Raw genomic sequence first — 17191 nt, 5'->3', positions numbered from 1 at the left:
CAAGGTAGCTCCCATTTTTGTCTATTCTTTGAGGAAGTTAGTATAGAGGCTAATAATATTTCTCTTCACTGCTTAAAACCCAGAAGAGACACTTTTCTTAAAAACATCCACTGAGCATGTCAAATATCTGAATTAGTTGGCCTAATCTGACAAAAAGAAAAAGCAGTTATCAGCCTTGTTTTGTTTGGCTGACAATATGACATTTCTTCATCGTGCACAAAATGATTAGTGGCTGGGCTGAAACAGGTCTGTGTTGTTAGTACAGATAAACTGTTTATCAAATCTTGATGATTGTCAAGTGAAGCAATACACAGTCCCCTAAAGGCACATAGATATCAATCAAAAAAGGCGAGTTCAGAATCTCCGCAAGCCCAAACATATTGTAGGTTTTCCCGCAGCGTGCACGTGTGTGTTTCTGGGGGTTTTTTAAACCCGAGAACGATAGAGCCCTACAGTTCTCCATCTGAAGAAAGCTGCTTTTCTTGCCACCATGTTTTACGAAATGAATGCAAAGCTTAGCAAGTGTACAGACACACACAACAAACCAGAGTGTTTGGGGTGCACACACACATTCCAGCTCCTCTCTAACTCCTAGGAAACATCCTCACCCCTTTCCAACCAATTTTGGTTCTTTTCAATTTCTTTTTGTCCATTGCCAGCCTCCCCGTCGAGGTCTCTACCTTCCAATAAATTGAATCCCTCTTACTTTGCTCCGTGTTGCTTCTTTTATTTTGCCTCCTTGTGCGCTGACTCATCTTCACTTCCAGCTTTTCTCTGTTCACTTTCCTTTAAATTTCCCTATTTTTTCCTTAACCTACTTACAAAATTAAACACCAGAGTTTGGAAGATAAGAAAGACATTTTGGAGAATAATAATAACCTGAAGCATTTTTCCTCTTTCTAAGAATCAAGCCTCTTTAATCTGGATTCATCTTATGCTCAGTGGACATTTTTAAGTGGCCTTTTGAGATCGACTTCTATAACCCAGCTGCAGTAAGTGTCTAAAAAAGATAAATTAAGTGACGCTCTTCACAAATATAAACTGCAGGGACTATAGTAGTGTGAGTTTGTATGGTAGTGTTGACCAAGCTAAAATAGATTAAGTAGAGGAAAAGTAGAACCAAACTAGGGTTTCACAGGGGATCTAGTATTACTGTACTCACTACTACAGCTACTCAAAACACGGAGGCCGCGTCTACCTCGACTTCCAAACGGCCTTCGCACTGTGGCTGCAAGCAATGAACAAAGAAGTGAGGTGAGACCAACAAGTAAAATGAAACAATGCAGAAGGTGAAGTGTTTTTAAACATCATGACATTGGAGAAACAAAGCCAACTCAACAGTAAACTGAAGGGGAAAAAAAGAAATTAAAAGGAAATCTGGTAATGCAGTTCAGAGTGAAATAGGAAACAGAGCGTTTAAAAATATACACACAGGATGTGAACAGTAATTTAAGTACAATTAACTCTTGATTTATGCACTTATTGACACATCATCCTTACTTGTGAATAAATCCATGCAAATTAAATTATAATTATAATTATGTCTTATCAGGACCAGACAAAAGCTTTGGAAAAACCACCAAACATCTTCTATCAGGTTGTGCTTTTACCATTTGCATGAAAGGAGTAGTTTGACATTAAGGGAATTATGCTTATTCATGTCTTGCTGAGAGTTAGATGAGAAGATTAAAACTACTCTCATGTCTGAAGCTAAATATGTTTAAGTTACAGGCAGCAGCCAGTTAACTTAGTACAAAACCTGGAGGTAGGGGAAAAAACAGCTAGTCTGGATCTGTCTAAAAGTTTAAAAAAGAAAAAAGAAAAGAAAAGAAGGAAAAAGTGTAAAAGAAAAAATTGAATAATTACGGCAAAACTCTCTAAAAGTTCACTAATTAACAAGCTATATCTTGTCTAAGTATAAAGATGACAAGTTGAAATGTATCAAGGTGCAGAAACTTACTAGAAACTTGTCATTTTAACTGTTGGTTTTAGATACAACATATTCATTTCCAAGATTTATGAGCACTGATGAGTGGATTTTATTACCATTGGACAGAGCCAGGCCAACAGTTTCCAGTCTTAATGCTAAGCTAAGCTAACCAGCTGCTGGCTGAATGCTTCATATGTAGCATGCAGACATGGGGCCGTCTCGTATGACTCTTGGCAAGAAAACAAACATTTCTCAAAATGTTGAACTATTTCTTTAAGATAACTTAAACCCCAACTTCATAATGCATGTGTCAAGAGTGAAAAAAAACAGTGTTTAAGATATACATAAGGGATGTGAACAGTAATTTAAGTACAATTAACTCTTGATTTGTGCACTTATTAACATACATGGTCTTGGGAACAAATCCATGCCAGTTAAACAGAACATGTCTTATCAGGACCAGAAAAATGCTTTGGAAAAACCACCAAACATCTTCTATCAGGTTGTAGTTTACCATTTGCATGAAAGGAGTAGTTTGGCATTTAAGAAATTCTGCTTACTCATGTCTGTGCTGAGAGTTAGATGAGAAGATTGAAACCACGCTCATGTCTATAGCTAAATATCTTTAAGTTACAGGCAGCAGCCAATTAGTTTATCTTAGCACAAAGCCTGGAAATAAGGGAAAAAATGCCAGTCTGGTTCTTGTTTGCATTAAAAAACCTAAGTATAAAAAGGACAAATTCTAGTTTATCAAGGTGCAGAAACTTACTAGGATCTCCACTGGTTGACTGGTACACTTATGTCATTTTAAGTCTTAGTTTTTGTGCAGATAAAAACTAACTAGATACAACATATTAATGTCTGAGCTTCACAGGCACTGATTTGTGGATTTTATTACCATTGGACAAAGCTAAGCTAACAGTTTCCCCCTGTTTCCAATCTTTATGCTAAGCTAAGATAAGCAGCTGCCGGCTGAAGCTCTAGCATGCAGACATGAGATCGTTATCAATGTACTCATAACTCCTGGAAAGAAAACAAACATATTTCTCAAAATGTTCAACTATCCCATTAAATTCACTTATATTCCAACTATATAATGCACTTGACAAGAGTTAGCTGTTGAACATACTGTAAATGCATCATGCTGTTCGAGCCCCAGTGACATAAAAAGAAGATGAGGATTAAAAACAGTGCTAATTAAGTTTTAGTATCCGCCTCCTCTGTCCCAGCACAGCGAGGCCTGTCCAAGCTGCACCCTGATAAATATAGCCAAGTCTTTTTTTTCTCTCCCTTCACCTAATCCCTCATTCATTCCTTACAGGCCGGTTGCGTCACCATGACTATCAATGATCTGATCTCCCCCTGTGTTGAAGGCGGCCTGCAGAATTAGTCGGTTGTTCTGTTTAAGGGGCAATGTGCTCATAACGTCCTTCGAGGTTTTCTTAATATTCTTAAAACACGCAGAGAATTTGTGTTTTGCAATCTGGTGATTAAATGCACTTAACACGGGAACAACCTTACTGAATAATCCCTTAGAGAATTCCAGTTGTATACAACCTGTGAATACTTCATATTAACAAGTTAATGAGTTTACAGTTTCCTAATATACAACACTCCTGAATTACGTAAAAATCACACTTTATAATCATTTAACATATTGTAAATGAACTCATTTGTCAGAGAATATACAGTGAGAGAAGAGTTGACCCCTTTTTAACATGCAGTGAGATTTGTTTACTCAAAAGTAGGATTTGGTTATTTCCTGCATTAACAGATGCAGTCCTGCCCATGAAGAATAAGCTCATTCAGGTTGAAGGGGCGAGTCTGAATGACCGATACTGTGTCTCAGAGTCCGGTCTCAGCAGTTTTGAACCACAGCTGAATAGCGTTCCCCAAAAAAAGTTGTTCACCTCGCTGTGCCTCTGGGATCGTTTCAGATCTGGTGCTCTGTTAAGGCTCTCTGTGCTGCTCTGAGGGTACTTGTCATCTTAGCTGAATGGATACCACTTAACACCAGCTGTCACTCAGTTTCATACAGTATGGGACATTAGCTAAACATACTTACCATTTTACACCATTCTGACTCACAAGGAAATCACTTGTTGTGTCCCCATTCCATACTAAATATTAAGTATGGCATTATGTACTATACACAAGCCTTTTATGGTCCTCCATTTTATTCAGTTACTATAAAAGAAAAACATACTTAGCCATTTACCAACAAGAAATTACACAAAACTCGCACTGCTGGATGTCAATCAAGCTGCCAATTAAATGTCACAAAGACAAAATGAAATGTTTTCAAAAAATTAAACAGCTATTTTGCAATATTCATGGGGCTGTGCCAGCATCACCCACAATTAGTTAACTTTTAAGCAGTGAGCAGCTTCTCCATTGTCGTTATGTGTTGCGCACGTCAACAGTACAACTGACTGATTTGATTATTCTTTAATTTTGTCACTTTTCCAGTGTGAACACACCACATACTCAAAGCCTCTTGAGAATTGCTCTCTAATGAATGTGTAGTATGGGATTGGGACACAGTTACTGAAAATGTTCAAGTGTTTATCTTCAGCAGTAAACCTAACCCTAAACCTTCCAATGCCAGTGATATTGTGTCCATTAATATCTCTTCTGTCATATGCTGTGTTGTGTCCCCATTCCTAATTATAAACAGTATGTAGATGTTTACTGCTTTTGTAGTTATTTTGTATACTAAACACAGTATGACAATATATACAAAAACATCACTGGCAATTAAAGTACTAAAAAGAAAGTAAGAAAAGAGTACTACTTTTTCAATTTGAAAAAGTAAGAAGAGAGTTATTTTCCTGCATTAACAAGTCACACAACATAGAATTAGTATGTAGACACAGCTCTAGTCTTGTTAAGAAGAGTGGACAATTGTACAAATGAGGCGACACCTTTATGGCAGTGGTGTGTAGGCCAGAGCTTTCAGGAGTTAGAAAGGCACCTTTGTGCCCCTCCGTGCTGTTTTCAAGGCTTAGACATCAGCCTGCTCCAGCTTTGACTTCAAAATGTTGTGACAGGGTAATATAGCTACCTGTAGCATTGTTTCAGTCAAAGGAGTGCATTGATGGGAGAGCTGCAGTGAATAAGTGAAAACTTGTAACACTCAGTAAGTTTAAAAAATGACTAACTTACTGCACAAAAATTAAAATGGATTATCATAAAGAAACACTGGCATAGAAGGACAGGGTGCAGGATATCCAAGTTATTTTTGGTTTTTATTGTTCTTCTTGTTTTTTGATGTTATGGGTAGGCATTATAAGCCACAGATATTTTGTATTATTGCGTTTTTTCAACTGTGGTATCTGCCTCTTTTTATGCATCTATGTATGTACATGTGTATAGGAATTTGTTTAATTATACACATGGCCTAGATATTTATTTTACTGATTGCAGACCAAAATAAATTTTAATTTCAAGAACGCCTTAAAAGGGAGCTTACAGATGTGCTTTGCTCAGTTAAGTGTACATAATGCACACATACACGCCTGTATATCCAATAAATGGTTGAGTGAAAATGATAGCTACTCTTCTCTCTGTTCCTAAAACAATTTCAAATGAATACATAAGCCCTTGAATGATTGAAGGGGATGTTTGGTGCCCCAGGGCCATTAGAAGCAGACAGTGAGGACAATTAGGGCTTGAGAGAGCTTGTCAACATGTCTTTTCTCGTGATAGACAAAACTACAGCTTGTCAAGTTCCTCTGCTGTCTCTTTAATGAGGCCTGAAAAAGCAGACAGCATTAAAAAGATGAAGTGATGACTGACAATGTTACGGCAGAGCAAGATAATTATTAAATCATTTTTTATGTTTGTTGTAGTAAATCAAGGACAAGAGGAGGGGCAGCATCTGCGCCACACGAAAACCCACATATACAATAATGCTTGGCCCATTTATTGTCTTGTCATGGTTTCCATAGGCTTATTCTCTTTTCTCCATGGCTTCAAGAAATCCCCTTCGCAGTGGCACTACCCATTTTGGTAGTCAGGACAGAGAATATGGCTTTTAGTGCACATATTTCCCTAATTGAGAACAAATACTTGCTTTCTTTTTCAGTTTTGAGTCATTTTCTATAGGGGTGGATCACTGGCTGCAGCCATTGAAACTTGTTGAATGCAGTCACTTAGATGACAGCAGAAATAAAAGTGAAGCTAAGTCAATCTGGAGGGAGGTAATGTAACAGGAAGTTGGCATTACTGATAGAAAACTCATATCGCCTTTCTTGGAAGCAATCACAAATGGACCAAGATAGATGCACTCGATACTTGCATTTCCTGTACTACCAGCGGCCGATTATAAGCTTCCATCAGCTCACATAACAATTCACATCATCGCCGAGCTGCTCCACTACAGCCTGAGCAGCATGAGCCTTAATACGCTGCTGCTTAATGATTTTAACCTCAGAGTTATGCATCCCAAAGATCTACTTTTCTGCATTCATTAAAGTCTGCCTGTAAGCAACACACACACACATCTTGGTGTTCATTATATCTACATAAAACATAAATACTTGTGGGTCCTTACCGCGAGACCCACCTGATCGCACAAGCCTGTCTAGCCTCTCCATGGAGGGGGAGGGCACCCTGGACCTGGGGCTGCCCGGCAGGGAGCACTCGGAGCCGGCATCAAAAGAGTCCTCATGGTTCAGCATCAGCAGCTCTCTGACACACTTGTGGCAGACGCTGTGCTGGCATGGCAGGATCAGAGGATGGGTGAAGAGCTCCTTGCAGATCGGACAGATCAGCTCCCTCTCAATGTTTTTGATCGGGACCTGGACATGGAGACATGGAGACATGGAGACATTAACAACCTCGAGACGGGAGATGAGGAGGACTTTTAGAAACAGGAGATCAGAGAAGATCAGTCTGAAATATCTTTGGCAGCAGGATACAGCTTTCTTTGATTCTCTCAACAATAACCTGTTATTAGGATATTTTAAATGCAGCTAAAATGGGTTGATTGTCTTCACTTAAGCTGTGAAAACAACATTTTGCAGTGGGGTGGGAATACTTATGTATAATTAGATTTTTTAGGTGGGTACATTCAATGAAAATGGCAATTTATTTCTATATAGGCTACCTTCTACTGTTAGCTACCCGGGTATGGATGGATGGCTACTTTTTCATTAGATTTATATAGTTTTTTATCGTTTTTAAGGAAATTATTTTTAGAAGAAGGCTACGTCGTTATCCTTTCTGTTGTTGCACTGCTGTGAATTTAAATAGACAGATAGAGGACTACTGATAGCCGATAGTGGATTTGATGTATGAAAAACACAACAAATCCACACTGCTGTGACGGAGACAATAACAACCAGCCATGGGTTCTTTACAATGTTTCTGTTGCATTACATAAGACAGGATTAAGCCCAGCTAAATATAGACACTGAAATACGCGTTTCCACATTTTAACATACACATCTAGAAACGGTTTATTCAAGCTCCAGCCTGAAAACCGGCCGTCTTGTATATCAAAAAGGCTGATGAGCTGATTTAATTCAGGTGGTGTGATTAAACTCTACATCGTCCTCCTTTTGCTGTCTGAACGCATTCAATTGAGGCAAAACGCCTCTGCACGCGTTAAGGGAAGATAAAGATAGAGGAAGTTTAAACAAGAGAGCAAATGAAGCTTGTTGGACGCGAGTTGTTTCATAAAACTTTGACTATCTGAATCAATAATGAATGAGACAGCTGTTCTAATTGTTAAGTTTCCTTCAGTGTCCGGTCTCCACACACATGCACAGCAGAGGAGCAACAGGCAGTCAAACAATGACGGCTCCACATCGACAAACAAAACGTATTTAATCATCTTCCCAACACTAAACCCGATCCTGTCCCGCACTTACCAACGCTGAGCTGCTGCGCCGCATCTCTGCAGACATGATGAAGTAGAAAGTGTCTCCTATCTCTCTCTGAGCGAGTTAAAAACACCTTTGAGTTTGTTCAGGGTAAAAACAACTTCGGACACGAACAGGAGATGCCGATAGCGCCGGCGGAGTGAATTTAAATAGAGTGACGCTGCTGTGAATCAGCAGCCAATTCACTGCTGCAGTGTGTGCAGGCGGAGACAGACACAAGGGGGGGCGGAGAGAGAGGGAGAGGGAGAGGAGGGGGGGTGGAAGGGGAGAGAGAGAGGGAGAGGAGGGGGGAAGGGGTGGAAGGGGAGAGATGGAGAGGAGGGGGATGGAAGGGGAGAGACAGAGAGAGAGAGAGGAGGAGGAGGAGGAGGAGGAGGGGTCTCCATAGGAACTGTTGCCTTCATGTGCTTCTTCTTTGTTGACTTTTGGAGGCATTTGGCATCCAAACTGTTGCATTACCGCCTTCTACTGGAATGAAAATAAGACTCCATTCTCCTATTTAATCTAAATTATTATATATTAAATAAATAAATAACTAAAGTCCTTCTCCACCCCTCATCCCATCCTCTAATATAACTTCTCAGTCTAGGCTCTGAGAGGGCTTGAAAGCCTCTCTCAATAGTCTCACAGTACCAGACAATCAAAGATCTCTGCCTATAGAGATTATGCACAGTAGTTGACTGAAAAGCTTTGAGAATGACCACTAACATATCTATGCCCTTTACATTTTGTCAAGGTAAGATATCATGCTCTCCCCCCATTTTTCTCTGTAGTGAACTGCATGTCACCTCCCCAATATGAAGACCTGTCCGAAAGGCTTTGGATTGGCTGTGCTATACAGGGTTTTTTCAAAACTTTATAATTCAAAACAGTTTTAACACTAAAAAATGGGATAGCGTCCTCAATCTCTATGAGAGAAGTGTTTAGAGACTGACATGTGAGACTAACTCTCAACAGCCCCTGTACTTCCTCTCCAGCAAGTGCTTGTCATGCCTCATGACTCCCCACACTGATGACACTTTAGGTTTTTTCTTTACTGTTTCTTCCGCTGCACTTCTCATCTCCACATTTACCACATATCCCCCAAATCCTGTCTACACACAGGCAAGTGTCTGTGTTTGTGTCCAAGTTTCCAACAACGTTCTGCACTGAATGGGTTTGGGAACAAAGGTCTTTCTGGGTAACTTTGTCGGGCAGGATTTCTGATGCAAAATGCAACATAACAGACCTTGTTGCACACCTTTCTCCGTAAGTTATCCTGATGACTGTCAACAACTCTATTACATTATTTAAATATTCATGCATCCACCACATATGGTACTCCATCATCTTCATGTGCTCCTCCTATTAATTTATCAGGGTGGGCAATATGTAAAGGTGTTCTTTATCGATCAAATGCAGGAAAATAAGGTGTCATTGAAGCTAAATGCCAATGTCAGAATGCTATGTTTGCTTAGCTATTATATTGTTTACCATGTTAGCCATCTTAGTTCAGAGTGTTAGCTTTAAAGGATAGGTTCACCATTTTACAGTTGTGTCTTAACACGGTTTCCTCGCTGTAATCACTCCTCATGTTCATACTGGCTATTAAAAGATCCCCTTCAAATGTGCTTTCAATACAGGTGATGGGGGCAAAACCCAGTGTGTCCAGTCATTTTGTGTAAAAATGTATTTTAAAGTTGATCTGAGGATTATATGAGGTTTCAGCAGTCGTATAAGATAAGAGTTAGTCATATCAAGAGGAAAGCTGCCACATTTTCAGTCTTTTTAGCATCAAATCCCCTTATTGTGTTTCCTCAGACAGTGTTTTCCCATTAAACTGCTGTGGAAGTATAGTGACAAATACAGGGACTTTGGCACTTAAAAGACTGTAACGTTGAAAGATATCTACGTGATTTGACTCATTGGACAGTTGAAGCTTCATGTTAGCTTCAGATAAACTTTTAAAGACATTTTTGCACAGAGGGAAGGTAAAAAAATAGGTTAATTTTGGCCACCATCACTTATATTTGAAATGCTTTGTGAAGAGATCTTCTAATGGCCAGTATGAACAGGAGGAATGATTATTGCAAGAAAAAAAGTCTCATGTTGGCGCTATAGGGAAAAAGTCAAAGGTGTGTCATCAAAGTGTTAGGATTCATTCTCTGAGATTATTTCATGCTGATCCATCCAGACACCTTTTATCTACTGGTGATGCTAGCAGAAAAGTCAGACGATTACCAAAATAATTATGATTCACCCTCTGGGCACCATGAATGTTTGTACAAAATGTCATAGCAATCCATCCACTGGTTGTTGAGATATTTCAGTCTGGACCATTTGGTGAACTGACAAACAAGGAGATGACATTTCTATCCCTGTAGCTATGCAAGCATGGCCACGAACCAGAATAGGTCTAAAATATAGGCTTCATTATCCATGTATCATTAACAAAGTGAAGTATGAAAAACAAATAGAAAATATACTAAATACAATATACACCAACATAAACAACATGTATCATGTTATTGAGACAAAAAATGTCAAATAGGCACTAAAACGTGTAAAGCAGGTGTCTTAAAATAGAGTTGGCAGGGTGACTGCCTTTTTGTCGATTCATTGTTTCAGTCTGCTGAGAACAATGGTGACAATGTGTGTCCTCATATCATTAATCAAAATCTCACAAGTTCCACACACAATCTTCCTTAGTATTTATATAAAATAACCAAAGGGACTGGTCTGAAAGTGAGCTACTGTTGCTCACATAATGTTTCTATAGTTCATATAACCAGCTAAAGTTAATGATCCATTAAAGCAGCTCATATAAGCTACAGCTTCTGTTCACTTTAAAGGCTCTGCTAATGCGCAGGTCTCTGCTGTGATGGCAGGGGATTTATGATGTGCTAATTGTTTGCTGCAGTGCCTATTGGATGTCTATAGTTCACTACACAGGGCTCCATCAGGTCAGCCCAACAATGTTTTAGTATAAGAACAGGGACCATGTAATAACTTTTGGTAGTGTTGGGAGGGAGCTGTGAGTCTTTATATACACAACACTTTGCATCAGCACAAAATGATGTAGATGAATTGTTTGAAATAATCTACTGTCCAAAGTGCACAGTCACTGCTGGCCAAGTTAGAACTGTTGAGTCATTCACTTTTAGTGAACTCATAATTCAAACCTTTCCAGCAGCATTTGTTGGCAGCAGACAATGCAGCCAGTTTCAGAGAGGACCTTGAACTCCTTACTTTAGATGATTATGATCATCCATGTCAAAATTTGAAATATACTTCCTTTCATATATTTGCAACAGTAAACTGCTTTCACTGGAATAATCTGTGGGTGCAGCCTGTAGGGACCCAAAGGACCCACGAGGACTGTGAAAAACATCCAGATGGTTGCATGAAATTACACATCATTTTGGAACAACACTTTCAACAACACTTTCATTTTTCCTCCTGAAAATCTCAGCATTGCCATTTTCTAGCCACAAAACAAGACATCGTGAAGTGGGGCTGTAGATTTTGCTTGGAAGGTTGAATTTGAATATGTAAATTGATTAAAAAAAAGAGTTTGAACAGCATTTCACACTGCCACTAGACATTTAGGCTGTTTAGTCACTGTGTAGAACAATTGGTATCTGTTCACACACAGTGTGACCAAAATGGATACTTAAGAGCACATAATGTCTGCACTGTCTCTTGTTCTGTGTTTTTGTATCATGAAACGTGCTGTAGCCTTCACAGAGCTACTCACCCAGGACCAAATTTCCTTTACATTTGTTTCCATGTAATTTCACTTTCAAGCTTGATGATTTTTCGGATATGAGTGAACCCTTTTATCGATTTGGCAAGATAGGTCTGATTTAATTTTAAAACATTGCTGAATAATGGTAGCAAGCCGGTAAGTCAACCGTGTTCCATATGCAATCTGTGTCTCTATTCCATCACATAAAATACACATGCAAGCACTGCATGCATGGTTGAGTGTCAGAGACTAACCCGACACCCCCCCCCCCCCCCCACCCCTCTCTATGCAGACACACCTCAGTAACCTGGTGCCCTGTCTCACCACACAGCTGCTGCCAAGTGTCCCACATATAGACAGGAGTCTGTGCCCTGCCTGCAGCACCATCTAACTGCAACACATTCAGTGACTGAAGCCTCTAATTAACCTCTTTATGTTCACGTTTTCCTTTCTCTAAGAATAGAGGAGAAACCCTGAAGCCACAAAGCCTTGGCACAGAATAGACGAAAAGAAGAGTGCAAGAGTATGAGTACCTATCTTTATGTTCCTCAATTAATACAACAGAAGAAGGCCTTTTAATACATCAAACAACGTTGGTGCAAATAATGTGAATAATGTATGTCAGCACTTAATATATAAGCTAACACCTGAAATGATGTTTCAGAAATAAAATCATTTAGAATAGAACAGATTATGTTTGGGTGTACTTATGGGCTATTCAGTTAATAAATGAGGGTCTATTAATATTTTCGATCAGATTACACTATTAGAGATTTATGGCAGCCCATCAGTACTTAATATGTATGATACAAAAATATCAGATATAATATAACATGTAACATACTATATTCTATAAATATTCAATACAAAATATAAAACAGAATATGCCAGATGTGGGTCTGTCTATTTAATTAATAGAACAGATCAATAAAAAGAGCATATATGGCTTACCTATCATTAAAGATAATATAGAAACATCTGAATAGGATCGTATTGTGGGCGTGTATCACCATACCTAATGTCTATAATACAATATAATAGTCTATCAATGGTTAATAGAATATCATTTAATTAAACTGAATAGCGGGGGTGTGATCAGAATCAGCAGGCATGCAGCTGAAATCATGTTACAGAAATGGAAATTTAATAGAAAATATGTTAAGACAGTGGTCTGGGTCTGTCAGTATCTCCATGCATCCTCTGACAGCCCTGCAGGCCGGCTCAGGCTGCTGTTGCGGCAGCCGGAGCATGATGACAGACAGACCACTGCTGTCAGGAGGACCGTAAATCATGCGGATGAGACTCACCTCGCCCCGCTCGATCCGCTCAACGATGCTGGCGAACTCCGTCATGTCCTCAGAGTCCGACATGGCTACGGATGATGATGATGACAATGATGGTGAAGGATATGCTCGGCGGGCAGCCAGGGTGCACAGGAATATTAAAATATTATATATAGAAAAAGGGGGAAAAACCACAAGCACAAACAGCAGCTGTGCTCAACGAAACAGCATCAAACAGCTTCACAGAGGAGGTGAAATAACGTCAAGAGAGAAGAGCCGCTCCTCCGACTACAACCCCATCACCATCCTCTCCCTCCCTCTCCGTACAGGCTTATGAGTGTCCGCGCAGTCTATAGTACATGCGTCGGCTGCAAGAAGCCAATTTTATTTTAGTTTGCCTCATCTTGGAGGGAAACCCCGCCCTCGCCTCTCCAATACTGTACCATCTCCCTGCTTCTCCCTACATCATCCCTCAGCGGCGATGTCTCGCCTGACAGAGTCCTTTGTATCCTGCTTGACATTTATCAACCCGCACAGGATGACTTCCGTTTTTTTAAAACATCAATCACTACAAAATAATAATTATAATCTCTTTTATGGAGATTAAAGAGGCGGAGTGGGGGGTCTTAAATCTGTTGTCAAGTTGGGCATTTACGCATGGCTTGCAGCGCGCTCATTTGTGCGCATATGTTGCTTTATATGCGCTGATTTCTGCTCATTGCGACCCAAATATGTGACTGCAGCTTTCTGGTCTTTTAGTGTGTGTCTCTCTTTTTGGGAGGAGTTGCCCCAACGCCTCATGAATGAACAATCAAATAGAGACCTGTTTCACGCATGAGCCGGAATGTGAGGCGACTCTTAGGCCGGATTAAGTTTGCGCTTTAAATTTTTCTGGCAATGCCACTTGTTCCGCGTCACCAGATGGCCTCATGGCTTCATGCGAACATATTCCACCCCATTGAGCATGTGGTGGGGGGCCAAACGGGCGGACTGCCCTAACGGAGCAAACTGGGCATGAAGAAACTAATAGGCCAACTCACCAAACGACCAGTGTTTCCAAAACCTATTCAATACTGAGATGAGCAGTATTACTGTGGGTTACAACATGGTTTCACCGCCATTGTGTTTTCATCATATCTGTGCTGAGAAGAGTCAAAATATATATTTTATTAACTTAAAATTGAGACAAAATTTGGCAGTACCATTTTTTAATAGTCAGCATACTCTACATTTAAATTAATGGCTTCATACAGGGTTAATTTCCTAAGGATTTATAGATTATTAGTAGCCTATAGTATCATATTATATAAGTATCTTCTCATCAACTAAAGCATTGGACAATATCTCCATCAAATTTCAAGGCATTCAAAGTTGTCAGACCTTTCACTGCAAATTTCAATTTCAAATTGGATTTTCTTTCAGAGTCTCTGCAGATCTTTTCAAGAAGTCGTTGAAATGCTCACTCTCATGGTTTTCCAGGTGAATTAAAGACAAAGCATATGTCAAACTGGCATAATGGCCTATAACTGATCCATAAAGCATTAGTAAATATACTATTAACCCTTTACAAAGTCATTGGTTACAACTTATAACCCCTTTATGCAGGTTGCCTCATTAGCGGTACCATTTTGACTCACAAGGCAAATGGAGCATCTACAGTAGTAATTTACAGCCTTTTATGACCAGTTTAATAGACTCCTGGGATGGAGATGAGCCCTCAACTGTAATATCTGTGGCAATGACACTTGACTGACCAATGAAAAAAACCCACATAACATGAACCCCAGTGCTATCGACTTGAATGAATAATCAATAGAACACATTGATTAGTGTGTTTTACTAAGTATAATTGATTAACGTGAAATACCTACAGATAACGCTGCTGTTGTATAAGTACATATAAGTTCACCCAAGGGCCAGTGAATAATTAGAAATGAGTCATTCATATCACGAGAGAAACATGCTTTGTTTGTATATTTGTATGGTATAAACAGCATTATACAAGAGACAATAAAAACAATATTGAGATTAGTTTGGAAATGACAGTAGTTTCAGATCTTCTGTAACGGATAGCAGAAAATCTGAGTTAAAGTTGTTGTTTTTGTCCCAGATTTTAACTTGAGATGGTATTTCTTCAATCATTAATCACATTTCTCTCACTCAGCCTCTTTTACTTGCAGAAGATATAGGGTTACATGTTTCATAAAGATGTCTGTTGAATAGGGGATCATCTAACCACACCCAGACTACAGCTGCAGCTGGCTATCAAGGGAACATCTCACAGACAATTCAAATCTGTTGGGTTGTATTCACTGGGGAAGAATAAAAAAGTTCAAATTTGTGTTCTCCTATTTTTCCCTCTTTCCATTATTTGTCAAATGTGATAAAGTAAGAAATACCCAAAAGTATCTTCTACATCCAGATTGCATAACTAAGTGTCACTTGGCCACATTTGTCTGGGTCATATTACCTCTTCAGTGCCAACAGTGATGTCTGTGACTGTGCTATGCAGCATGGGTCTCTGTGTGTATGCAGTGAAACTCCCCTTCCCCCAAGGCTTTTAATTATGTCTTAGTCACTGACCTAGCAAAGAATAGATTTAAAGAAAAAGCATCATGTTACTGTGAAGCACAACTCATCCACGCTCCAGAAATATGAAATACAATTGAGGCAAATGGGTAAAAATTCTCACCAGTTGTCATCTTGGAAGTCAAAAACAGATCAACAATAAATCAAATGAATCACTGAACCACAAGTATACGCTGCTAGGTGAAAAAAAAGCTTCCTATAGATGAATTGTAGCACTTTACATGCAACCATGCCAAAAACAGGCAAAACCGTGATGAAAATGAAATTTAGCTTGATTTACTATTTAAATCTTAATTGCAGGATACATGACAGGAAAATCCTTTTAAACGTCTGAAAGATTCATGATTTTGATGTATGATTTAAGTATGCCTGTGTGTTTAGCTCTTCCATTATTATGTACTCCTACAACAAAATTATTGGCTTGATTTCCATCAAATTGGCAGTGAATCTCACTTTTTTTTGGCAGCTCCTTGACCGTTCCTCTGGGGTGCATCAAGACACATTTAGGGCTATAGGAATAGAAGATTTATTTCACTCTTGCTCTTCAGAGACAAAGCCTTTCCTTTTAGTACACAAAATAAACCGCACATTCATGTTCTCAAGGGTAGATATATATTGTTATATTATTTTTACATTAATTTGATAATGGACAGTATAGCGGTAGACAAACAAGGGGTTAAATTGGAGTATAACATGAAACAAAGGTCCGCAAATTGATACAAAACCAAATGTATTATCTTTATGTGCAAAAAATGTAAAGCATACAAAGCAACAGAGACCAAAACCATTTCAAGATATTGTATGGGTTTATTTACCTTAAATTTAGTATGCACTGCCAAGCTACAATCAACATTACAGTCCTCAAATTCAAAGCTGAATTACTAAATGAACATAAACATTTGCATATCCAATTCCTCTAATTGTCTCATTGATGTTGCTGTAAACATTTTTTCCATCTCCAGCACCTGCACAATACAAGTCACATATTTATAGACATTTACATAATTATCTACACTCAATATGTCTACATAGCATAGAAAAAATAAATTCCATTACATTTATTGGTACATTATTTATCATTACATTATGACACAGCGAGGGTTCGTGATTGACTGACTGCCTGTCACATTCTGGCAGCACTTGAGATCACTCTCCTTTCAAATCCCTAGACCGTCCAAACACAACAGCTCTTTAAAAAGGTGCTATATGTAAGAATTGGCCACCTGTCAAGTACATCCTCAACACTCCAAACCAGCTACAGTGACTGTCGCCTCTCGAGGTACAAAGTGGTATTACCAGACAGATTGGGCCGGTGCTAGCTGGTTAGCATGCTAACTTCAGTAAATATCTGCAACACAATACAAAGACGTCTTTAACATTTAATGAAAAAACTGTTATTTCTTCACGCTCTATTGATAATTTTAGTTTATTTGTGAATGTTTTGAACTAAAATTCTTACATATGGTTCCTTTAAAGCGCAAAGCGGTGGTCCCTTCTTTTTATGTTGTGGGACTGAAAGCATTGCCTGCAGTGGGATACGGCAAAAAAACTTGCAATAAACCATTCATAGATGCAGCTTTCATCTGCAGTAGTCTTAACCTTTCATCCTTTTAAAAGTCAAGCAAGCATTTACGGGTTCTGTCTCAATGAATTCTTCTCTCCTTCTGGAAATGCATTATCGATCAGACTTAAACAACTGAACTGTACAACTATGGGGGCAGGAAAGAGGTTTACAGTGTAGGTGTACCAATGCTTCTGAGGATTTAGGATACAC

At 39.0% G+C, this 17191-nt stretch overlaps 1 protein-coding gene across 4 annotated transcripts in view; it reads right to left on the bottom strand.

Annotated features, from left to right (window-relative positions):
- trim36 (tripartite motif containing 36) overlaps window positions 1-12915 on the bottom strand; it is a 31015-nt gene extending 18100 nt beyond the window's left edge. The window contains exons 1-3 of one of the 4 annotated variants that reach the window (XM_062417593.1): window positions 12853-12915; window positions 7807-7830; window positions 6498-6732 (exon numbers count right to left, since the gene is read on the bottom strand). In XM_062417593.1, the coding sequence (XP_062273577.1) occupies window positions 6498-6732; window positions 7807-7830; window positions 12853-12915 (322 nt within the window). Of the gene's footprint in view, window positions 1-6485; window positions 6733-7806; window positions 7831-12852 lie in introns of those variants that run through there. The other 3 variants (XM_062417594.1, XM_062417595.1, XM_062417597.1) reach the window with 3 other exon arrangements.
- Between the last annotated feature and the right edge of the window lie 4276 nt (window positions 12916-17191).

Source organism: Scomber scombrus, chromosome 4 (assembly GCF_963691925.1).
Source record: "Scomber scombrus chromosome 4, fScoSco1.1, whole genome shotgun sequence".
Classification (NCBI taxonomy): Eukaryota; Metazoa; Chordata; class Actinopteri; order Scombriformes; family Scombridae; genus Scomber; species Scomber scombrus.
This window is presented reverse-complemented; position numbering and strand designations above follow the sequence as displayed.